The following is a 12102-nucleotide window of genomic DNA, read 5'->3' as shown; positions in this document are numbered from 1 at the left end:
CTCACGTACCTGAATCCTGTATGTTTATTTATCTGTTTTTGGATGGCCACCTCAGCCCAGCATGATAAACGCATCACAGCTGAACACTGATAAGATTTTTTATTAATTTCTGCGTCATCTTGCAGCTCGACCATCTTCCCTCTTCTATTCGGCTAACATGTGGCCACTAATCTATGAACGCTTATCGGCTGATATGGCGCCTTTTCGCCTGCAGAAAATAAATCTTATCAACGTTCATCACATGCTATTCAATACTAACATGCCAACTAATATGCTAACCTTCAATTCGCAACAAAGTCTTCACCCTCACCCATGCAATTTACTCATTACTACTATCTCTTTAAACTAGGGCTGTCAAATCAGTTAATTGTCTAACATTAATCTCCTAACATAAAAGTTTGTGCTTAAATAATATATGTGTGTGTACATATGTGTGTATGTATGTATATGTGTGTGTGTATATATATATATATATATATATATATATATATATATATATATATATATATATATATATATATATATATATATATATATATATATATAGTATATATATATCTTATAGTATATATATATATATATATACCACCGTTCAAAAGTTTGGGGTCAGTAAGATTTTTTATGTTTTTAAAATAAGTATCTTCTGCTCACCAAGGCTGCATTTATTTGATTAAAAATACAAACAAAAACAGTAATATTGTGAAATATTATTCCAATTTAAAACAGCTGTTTTCTATGTGAATATACAATAAAGTGTAATGTATTCCTGTGATCAAAGCTGAATTTTCAGCATCATTACTTCAGTGTCACATGATCCTTCATAAATCATTCTAATATGATGATTTGATGCTCAAGAAAATTTTTTGATTATTATCAATGTTGAAAACAGTTATTTACATTTTATTTCATGATGCTATGATGAATAGAAAGTTCAAAAGAACAGCATTTCTATCTAAATCTAAAGCTTTTGTAACATTAAACACTACCATTCAAAAGTTTGGGGTAAGTAAGAATTTTAATTTTATTTTTGGGGGAAAGAAATAAAATAAATCATTACTTTTATTTAAACTGTTAAACTGATCAAAAGTTACAGTAAAGGCATTTATAATGTTAGAAAATATTCTATTTTAAAGAAATGCTGTTCTTTTGAACTTTCTATTCATCAAATAATTTTTTTTTTTTTTTTTTTAAATGTACACAACTGTTTTCAACATTGATAATAATAATGAATGTTTCTTGAGCATCAAATCATCATATTAGAATGATTTCTGAAGGATCATTATGAAGGATCATAATGATGCTGAAAATTCAGCTTTGATCACAGGAATAAATTACAGTTTAAAATATATTAAAATAGAAAACAGTAATTTTAAATTGTCATAATATTTCACAATATTACTGTTTTTTTTTTTTTTTTTTTTTTTAATCAAATAAATGCAGCCTTGGTGAGCAGAAGATACTTCTTTTAAAAACATTAAAAAATCTTACTGACCCCAAACTTTTGAACGGTGGTAGTATGTATGTATATATATATATATATATATATATATATATATATATATATATATATATATATATATATATATATATATATATATATATATATATATATATAATATACGCACACACACATACATATATACTGTTGATATATATAGATAATATGTTTATACATAAACTTTTATGTTAGATGCGATTAATCGATTTGACAGCACTATTTTAAACATTCGTTTAATGCTCAGTTTCTACTTGGCTCTGTTAGCCAAGAGCCGCATGCGTGAGCGCGTGGTCATACCTGCATTTCTTTGCGTGAAAAGTGACAGTGAAAGAAAAGACACAGAGTATGACCACTGATGTATTTAAGTCTGTAAAACGGAGAACCCGTCCTGGTTGGTTCTGTCAGAAGTGAGTATACATCTCCCCAATTGCCACCAACTAAAACTGTCTGTGAGAGTCCTGTGTCCCGTCCGTCTGGCGTCAGTCGGTCTCGTCAAGGCTAATCGACTGTCTACTGTTGTTCTTTCTAATGGCGTTTTGTGCCTGTGATGTCACATCTCCATTCTCGTTTCATGTTTCATACGATCAACTTTAAGAGTGGGCCAGATCACACTAGCTGAAAGTTGCACGGCCATCCCATTCTTAAAGCCACCGGGTTTACTCGTGAAACGTCTGGTTGAAGAATTTTCATTGCCTTCATACATTCACTGAGCATTTTACACAAAGGAATTTTTTTTTTCAAACATGTGGTAACAAATTTCTGCCCAGTGCATTACAAGAATGTTGTCCTTCCCAAAAGTGCAAACTTCTGTGAAGTGGTGCAGGGCAACGATGTCCCACCAGTCCTTGCTTCGAACTCTCATCTACAGATTCCTCATTTTTCTTCTGGGAGGAGCGTTTTTACTGCTTGATAAATATTTGTCATTATGACACAAAGCTTCATGTGCTCGTTATCTGCTAATTATGATCCGAAATAGATAATTATTTAGTCCGCTTTTTAAAACAAAAAGAAAAGGAGGATGGTCAGTATGTGCCAACAGCAGGAAACTTGGTAACACTTTAGAATACAGTTCCATCATTAATGATTAACTACACAGGAACAACTGAGTAACACAGTATAGTAAACACTCCATTAACTTCTATTAACCAACAGTAAACTCTGATTAAGGAATTAGTAAGTAATAGCGCTAAGTCGAATGTGGTAGTTCACTATTAGCTAATTAATAACTAAAAAAATTGTCTTACCTCCCAGAGAACTACTAAGAACTACTATATACAGGTTCATAATTAACATGAATAACACATAATGCATAATTAATTCTAAAGTGAAGATCATAATAACCCACTAGTAGTGATTCAAGTGTTACTACTTTCTTCTAAAGGAATTACTAATTATTTGGATCAGTATTCTAAAGTGAAAAGTATGGTAACTCTCAAGTATTGACTCAAGTCATTGTAAGCTTTGTACGTTTTTCCAAGGCTTTGGATAGTAATTCCTTCTGATGGATTTGGTAATGCTTAAATCATTATTAGTGGGTTACCATGATCTTCACTTTAGAATACTGATCCAAATCAATTAGTAATTCCTTCTGAAGGATTTGGTAATACTTGAGTCAGTACTGGTGGGTTACCATGATCTTCACTTTTGAATTAATTATACATATGCATTACTCTCATTAATTATGAACCTGTATAAACCCCGCCCCTTTTCATCACTGCGTTCATTGTCTTTAGACTCCCGGTTCGTATTTCCACAGCGATCTATACGTATTTATGAATACTGCTCATTTTAAAATCTTCCTGGTCTACTGACATTTATGACATCATTTTTAAACATTACAGTGCTCTTGATAACTTTTGTTAACTCTACAATAAGCAAATCCACAAATCCACCAGCTAATTATTTTGCAATGTCGTAGAAATATACAGAGCTACCGCAAAAATGGAAGTTCAAAGAAAACATTCTGCGTGCGACATTTTTTATTGATTAGCTAATAATGAACTACCACATTCTACTGAGCACTATTGCTTACTAATTTGTTAATCAGAGATTCTTGTTAGTTAATAGTAGTTACTAGAATGCTAATAGTTCGTTCCTGTGTAGTTATTATTCATTAATGATGGAACGGTATTCTAAGCGTTACCGGAAACTCTGTTTATTTGTGAAGTTTGCACATTTCCAATTTGAAGCTTGAAGCACATCAATCCAATCACTTTATTTAGTGTTCATGTAAACACTGTTTATCATCAATCAGAATGATTTTATTCCAATTGAAACAAAATATGTCAATGTAAATGTAGCTACTTATGCTGATGGCTGCAGCGTCTTGTTTATTCTACAAATCATGTTGTTTGTGGACATTTCAAGAATAAGCGATGTGCATGAGTTTGTGTGACTAACACAGGATCGTACCTATCTAGCCTATAGTTAAGTTCTATGTTACTTATGTTAAGTTCACTTCAAGTATACTTCAAAGTGTACTTTTAATAAATTGTGTGTATTTAATAAATAAAAGTAGACTAGATCTATAAAACAAGTAAACTATCTGTATACCTATAAGTTCACTTGTAGTGTAGTTCAGAGTATAGGCTACTTGCAGTGCAAAAGAAAAATGTAATGTTGCACATGCCCTTGGCGATGTGGACAGTGGACACCATATAATTTTGAGCACAGTTTTACCATCTGAGGCAGATTTCAGTCATCGTAAAAGATTTATTTTGTGGCAGGGCAAAACTGTCTTGAATCTTTTAGAGTGACATGCTCACCGACAGCTGATGATTTCTTCTGACAGTGTCAATAGTTTAGTGTGCCAGTCCCGTTGTGGTGACCTTCAGATGAAGAAGCAATAGGAGCACAGCTGCTATTGACGCGAGTGTGAGAGAACCATTCAGTATTTATGAAATGCAGCATAAATGTCTTATTTACCATTTCTTATGTTATGACAGCACTACAAAAAATAAACCTTGAGATAAAGACTGAGCAGTTCACAAATTCCATCTTTTCCAGAGAAAACACTGCCGACTTTAGTACAAAAGCATATTTGGGTTTGTGTGTCAAGGATATCCACCCTTACAAAAATGAAATATACTTTAAGTTCATTTTATTAGGTAAACTTAAGTTCAAGTATATTTAGTTAAGTATACCAATATCAGTGTACTAGTAGTATACTTGGAAGGGAACTATTTCAAAACTTCTGGGGACTGAAGTGCCTCACTTTTTAGTTTATAAAAGTATACTTTTAAGTGTATTTGGGGAGTAACAGTAGTAAACTTCACTTTTATATTTCAACTATACTACAAGTGAACATCTAAGTAAACTGTAAGTTTACTAGCTATAGTTATAGCCCACTTTTTAGTTTATGAAAGTACACTTTGAAGTACACTCAGTAAACTATTTGTTTTTATAACTATTTGTTTTCTTTAAATGAACTTAACATCATACACTTTACTTGTTTAACTTATTTATAATGCAAGTATACTACCTTGTCTCTATTAGTATCTCAAGTATTCTAACTGTGCTTTTGAGTAAACTTGAAGTTAACTCCTATATGTACACAACCAGTGGATTTATGCTAATGATTTATGTATTAAATAAAGTGACTTAGTGAAAAAAGTATATCTCTTACAAGTACATATAAAGGTAGATGGAAAATAACTCTCTTGTTTGTAGTTTAAAAGAAGTATACTAATAGCACACTTGAATAAACGCATCATTTATAAGTGTAGTCAGACTTCAGAGTCTCAGCTAATCTGTCTATCGTACAGTCTGACATAAAATACAATTCCTGTCGTGCAGTCTGATCTCATAAGTCTCATATCGTATTAACTCATAAAATACATAATTTAGGACACAAAATAAAAATAAACAAATAAATCTAACAGTTTGCACTGGGCTTCAAAATGAGAAAACACCAACATATCAGCAATTATAAATATTTCCCAGGGAACAAATCGCAGATTTGCCGAAAACCTTAACCAGACTTTCTGTGTTTCTGTGTCCTGTGTTCATACTGTTGCATCAGGTTGAGTAAATGATGGTCTGTTGTCTGTCCATAGCTATTTGTCAGGATGAAGTGTGTGTGTGTGTGTGTGTGTGAGCATGATTCTCTGTCGTCAATCGTGAACAAAAAAAACTCTCGTAACATATCTTGTCTCTCGCACCTGTAGGTTATAGAGTTCGATGATGGATCAGGCTCAGTGCTGAGAATCCAGCCGCTGCGGACGCCGCGCGATGAAGCCATTTACGAATGCGTCGCCTCCAACAGTGTTGGGGAGACGAGCGCCACGACACGACTCACTGTTTTACGTGGTAGGTCTATGGCGAATAACACTTGCTAACCTTTGCTCTCTCATTGCCTTCCAGCCCTCACAGGTACGTGTTTTGTCTATTTGTTCTTTTTGTCTGTTTGTATCTTTCTGCAGTGGGTACACTACCGGTAAAAAGTTTGGAATAATTGGAATATTTTTTTTAATGCTTACAAAGGTTGCATTTATTTGATGAAAAATACAGTAAAAACAGTGATATTGTAAAATATTATTACAATATTAAATAATGTGATTTATGTATGTGTGCAATGCTGGTGATTTCAGAATTGGATCCTAATGCAGTGTTACATATTTATTAACAAAAAATAACAGGCAACAGCAAACAAAGGCAAAACACAGAGTAAATCCAAACACAGGGAAAGGCAGTACTGAAAAGATGGCATGTGATACATGCACAAAAACACAACACTGAACAAGGAAAGGGCTGCATCTGAAATCACACACTTGCCTACTGTATATTTGGCCAAAACAAAACAAAACAAAACTGTACAGTTGGTACTCAACCAGAATAATACTTTTACCACCGCGGGAAAATTGCGGGTGTGTATTTGCTGCCTTTTACCGCTAAGAGGCGCTACAATCACCGGCTTTGAAAAGTGTCAGTTTATTCTCTCTATTGCATAATCTGCCGCTGCGTCGCGGCTCATTGAGAGTGATTGAGAGCTGTTGCAGATAAATTCAAGTGAAACATTGTAGTTAAACGAATTCATAATCATAATACTGAAATTACAGTACAAATTTAGAACTGAAACAAATGTAGGCTTCTATTATTGCATCAAATTTAAGCAAAGTATGCTAAACGTAAACATTGTGTGTCCAATTTTTCTATAATTTAGAAAGGTTATGCATGTCAATAGGTTATGTGTCTTATTACGTGTTATTTTAATTTGTCAGTAGATTTATTAACTGAAACATAACAGTGCTTCATAACGGAGCTTCAAGCGTTCCGAGATCGAATCTCAGCTCTACCATCTTCATAATTTTGTCTCTAGTTTAATATTTGTCAAAAATAAAAACTTTTGAAATGTTAATTTATTGATTCAAAACACTTTTTGGAGCTTTGTTGTGTTTGATTTGATCTGTTGTGTTTTCCTGTCATTTTTATTAATATTATTATTAATTGTCATTTTACACATTACAACATAAATTTGCTACATTCCAGTAGAGCCGCTGCACAGACGACAAAACTGATGAAGGAAGATTATCAGCCGATCACACCAGAAAATGAAGATGATGAAGCTCGTTTTTAATCTGCTAAATTATTGTTTTGTAAATCATTCACAAAATTGAGATGACTGACACCCGGCCATAGCAACGAAAGAAATTTTTCAAAACAGATCCCTACATTGAACAAATCAGAAAAAGACTGATTTTTTTGACTTGGCTATACAAAATAACAGACTAACTAAATAGTATTCCTTAATTAATTAAGTCTGAAACCCCATCGCACATTTCAATGTTTAAATAAAGTGTCAGGACAGTTTACATTGTAAACTGTCATACATTTCTGTAAACTGTCATATTTCTGTCATAAAAGTTTATTAACTAAATATTTCATTATTTCAATAATTGAAGAATTAAAACGCTACTTTGGTTTGAGCCAGCTTTTTCAAAGCAAAACTAAATACAATCTTCAAACGCATGTTCATTTGTTGTCATGAACAAAATGTTCAACTCAATATTAAATTCCACAGGGATCTTTGGATCCTTACAACCAGGGTGTGATTTGTGAATAAAGCATTTTTTTGTTTGTTTTTGTAAAAAAAAAAAAAAAAAGCACTTACATTTAAAAATGCAATTGCTGCTGTTTTGCACAATATCCCTTTGTGCCACCTGGTGGTCATTTCGTGAATGACTTTGAAATGTGACTGGTTTATTTTTGCCGCTGTGGTTTGCGTGGCTGTAATAGGCATTCTGGGGTGCGTTTCCCGTACAACTATATAGCTCACTGCTTAACTACCATAGTACGATGCATCGTTGGAGAAATCAACTAGCTAGTCACGACTGTTTCCCGAAACCGTATGTCGCAAAGTATCGTTCTATCACGTTGGTTTATGACGTCTCGCACGTGGTGGACTAATAACTTATTTTAATTAATCTGTTTGAGATCGAATTTACGCTAGATTTTGTCATATAAGTTACAGACATGGCATCTGAAGACCATTTCTTTTTGCTTTATTACCAGACTCAGTATTTGGCTTGTTCTTACGTAGTAGAGCACGTTCGCACATGCGCAGTCTTCAAAAACGGTGCTTTAAATCTCTTGACAAACTAAAAGACGTAAATTACATTTGTATGTATTCTAAATAAATAACACGGATTGCACTGAATGTCAGCTTGCTTATTTTGCTAAAGATAAGAATTTATTCAGTCTACATCTCATGTAAACTAGAAACTATGCTTCTAACCACAGCTCGAGAGCTGTTGTTCCAACCACACAAGTTTGCGATGCTGTTTGCGAACGTTCGTTGGAACTATGGTTTTCGTGAAACACCAAATCGTTGAACTATGCTGATAACGACGGAACTTGCGACCATAGTTGGCTAACAATGCTTTCGGGAAACGCACCCCTGGTTAACTACCTACTGTATGTGACAAAAGAAGTAGTCTGAATTCACAGTACTCATAAAAGAGTAGACAAAAAGTACCTGGATAACCTACCACTGATTCTGAAGTGTACATACAGTATTTGTGAATGGCAGTGAAGTGATGCATCTGATGCTATAGGTCACATGACAACAACAACATGATGAATGTTGTATGTCCGGATTACATTCATACTACAAACACTTCATACTATATAGAACATATTTTTTAAAGAACATATACAGTACTTACTTATTCAAAATAATTATCTACACAAGATAGTATACGATTTCGGACACAGCCAAAAACTTAAATACAGACAGGCATGAAGGGCAAACAAGCATAACAAAAACACATGAGAACAAATAAATGAAACTAATCAACAAAGAAAACTACAAAATGACTATAAGCTAAACAGGAAACAGTAAAAAACCTAAACCTAAAACAAGAGTCCAGAGCAGGAGTTGAGACACTGTGATGTCAAAGCTGATTTTTCAGCATCATTACTCTAATTTTCAGTGTCAGATGATCCTTCAGTTAACATTCTAATATGCTGATTTGCTGCTCAAGAAACATTCTTCCACTTCTACTTTGAAGGATTGCGTTGTGGCTGCTAAAAACAGCTTTGCTATTTTAAATTGTAATAATATTTCACAATATGATTGTTTTTATTACATTTGTATCGAATAAATTCAGCCTTGGTGAGCATAAGATAATTATTTCAAAATCATAAAACATGTCCAGTACTGTGTGTTTTGGTTTTAGCTAGAGTATTTGGCCAATGCAGCAAACAGCACCGTCTGCGCCTGCTTTTTATTTCTAGAAAAGCCTCCTATGGATGGAGCCTGAAAACTGTAAAAGCTCCTTCAGCTCTCACTGACCTTGGAGCTTTTTAAAGGAGTTGATTAATATTCTAATTAGCGAACGGGCTTTCCCGCTCTCTAGCTTCAGCATCATCAATATAACTCTAATTTTATGCTACATTTACAACATTTTTACAAAGTTGCCCTGTAAGGATGTGGCAGGGCCCGTGTGGAGAAAACGGATTGAAAATGCTCTGTTTTTACAGTGAAACTGCAGGCTTCACCATTTAAATCCAATGTCTCTGTGTTCTGAAAGGCTTTTACCTGACTTATCTTTTAATGGAATTATAAAACGCAGTTACTAATCTGGTAGTTTGGTCTGAGGAAGAACCCACCGACCTAAAATGGAAGAAATGGGAGAGAAGATTATGCTTTCCACCTCCAAATATTTGCATGGTTATTGGCAAAAAAAAATTCCTCTACTTTCTCTTATTTTCTCCCTCCTTCTAGCTCCTTTGTGGCCACATCTGTTGTTGGAGGGAGAGTTCTGTTTGCAGCTCAGGCCTGATAAAACCTGCAACACAATAGTGGCGCGTCGCTTAGAACACACACACACACACACACACACACACACACACACACACACACACACACACACACTGCAGCACAGCAGAACTCAATCAGGGGGAAAGTCTGCAAATCTCTCTGGATATGTTCAGAATACAGGCCCAGTGCTCACTGCATATGGCACAGTGCACACTGTAGTCTATACTGCTTGTTTGTAAAGATATGATGTGAACAGCAGGGGAGACTGAGGGGAATGTTACAGAACACACAACATAACATGTCCTTCATAACTCACAGATCTCCCTGCCATCTGTGGGTCTGAGAAACATACGCCAGCAGGTGCAACATTCATCACAATATTCAGTTCAATACTGTATAAAAGAAAGAAAATTGTCAAAGTTGTTCCTGTTACAAATACACAATGATTTTAATCAAGATTGTGTCATATCACTGCTTCTATAGTTTTTTTTTTTTTTTTTTTTTTTAATTAGCTTTTTTTTCAGGTTTGATTTTAGTTTAGTCTTAGTAATTGTACATGCTTTCGTCACTTTTATTAGGTTTATCATATAAATTTGCATATAGCTTTGATTAAATTTAAAAAATAACAAATAACAATAATTAAAAATTTGGGCCAGGGAAGTTTCCGAAATTTGGTTGATTTGACACGGAATGACAGAATAATGTTTGTTGTATACTTTAAAGAATATATATATTTTTTAATTTCCCATTCAGCATCTGAACTTTTACCCAACAACCTAGAGAAAACAGATATTACAATTCAAGGCGTTAAAACCAAAGAAATGTATTCTTCAAAATTATTTATATATAAAGATCACGTGTGAATTAATAATCGTGGAAATAAAAATGATTATTTTACCTTTAGCAAATTGTATGCAAAATGTCTTAACTCAGGCTGTCCAATCCAATAATGAGTCAAGGAAGATTAAAAATTACTTCCGACTCGTTCGTCACACTGGAATGGAAGGTCAAGTTGAGCACAATACAGTGTGTTATTCAGTATTGCACACAGAGAGCTGCTATAGTCTGCCGTAACTCATCTGACGTTCAGTGCGTACAGCAAACTTACATACTGGACCAGTATATGTACTGCAAACATAGTATGAGTAGATGGTAGCATGCTATTTAAAACACCCTGCTTTCTCTTCGAGCCGGTGACGGTTTGGATGGAAATGTTATAATTATGAACAGAAAGCCCTAAACAAATATTTAAACATTAATATAAATGAAGGAAGCAGAGTTGTAGTAATTACTGCACATTCAGCCAGTGGGCAAGCAGCATCGTTTGAGCATGAATAATGACACAAAACTAATACGTATTCCGCCGTAAGATATCAGGCTGCGGCAGACTACACCAGCGTCAAAAACAAGCTTAGCATTAAAGCACCTTTGCCTCAGTTAAGCCCCGACATACTTTTCTTCCCCTAAAAACATGCCGTTCAATCGGCCGTTCTGTGTTGTGTGGGAATATGGGTCATGTCTTATTTATGAATGCACCCACTGAACTGGGACCAATGTGTTTGGTCCTTTCACAGGGTGGGAATTGCAGGCCGATATTTGCCAACAAGGTCACAGGCACAATGCATTATACATCACAGTAAACAAAAAATCTGGGAAAACCGCAAATGTTGCTGGTAGCACCAATACATTTCAACACACTCTTGTAATACTTTTAGCAAAATATCTTGCCTCAAAAAAACCCCTGAAAATGATCACTCGGTCATCATTTATTCTCCATAACACATGTGAGATGTTTAGCAGAATGTTCAAGCTGCTCTTTTCCATACGTGACCATATCTGTGTATATATTAAGACACATTTAAACATAAGTGACAGCAAACTTGGTGCACATATGCTTCAGGAGAGGGGGAAATAATGAGTAAAATACTTAAATTTGGGTCTGTTTCTCACACATAAAATCATGACTTCAGAAGACTTGAAATATAGTGCATAAGTCATATTGTCCTTTTTGGAACAAATAACACCAGCATTGGAACATTAGATGACATAATTTAATTCATTTAAACATATTACATTGTAAAAAATGTGCACAGCTTTGTTAAAGACAGGAAATCTAGTCTAAAATTGAGCATCGAAGCAAATAATGATGCGTGATGGAAACAGCTTTTGGTTGCAGGATACACAGGATGAGTATACTGTATGAGTGGGATAAAGAGGAGAGTTTTGGAAAAGTGAAGTGCCACTAGACATGGAGAAAACTGAAAGGGTTTTAAAAGACCCTAAGGGGGAATATTAGCGTCACAATTTGGCTCCAGGGATGGAGAAACATCAGAGAGATTAGCTG

General features: G+C 34.4%; 1 protein-coding gene across 7 annotated transcripts in view; it reads left to right on the top strand.

Annotated features, from left to right (window-relative positions):
- The window catches only part of LOC308680156 (receptor-type tyrosine-protein phosphatase delta), a 190196-nt gene that overhangs the window by 68768 nt on the left and 109326 nt on the right, over positions 1 to 12102 (top strand). For all 7 annotated transcript variants that reach the window (XM_081348112.1, XM_081348113.1, XM_081348109.1 and 4 more), the window contains exon 4: positions 5665 to 5806. In XM_081348112.1, coding sequence (XP_081204238.1) covers positions 5665 to 5806 — 142 coding nt within the window. The remainder of the gene's footprint in view (positions 1 to 5664; positions 5807 to 12102) is intronic.

Source organism: Scardinius erythrophthalmus (assembly GCF_964197995.2).
Source record: "Scardinius erythrophthalmus genome assembly, chromosome: 2".
Lineage (NCBI taxonomy): Eukaryota > Metazoa > Chordata > Actinopteri > Cypriniformes > Leuciscidae > Scardinius > Scardinius erythrophthalmus.
Note: the sequence above shows the minus strand (reverse complement) of the source record. Positions and strands in the feature narration are given on the sequence as shown.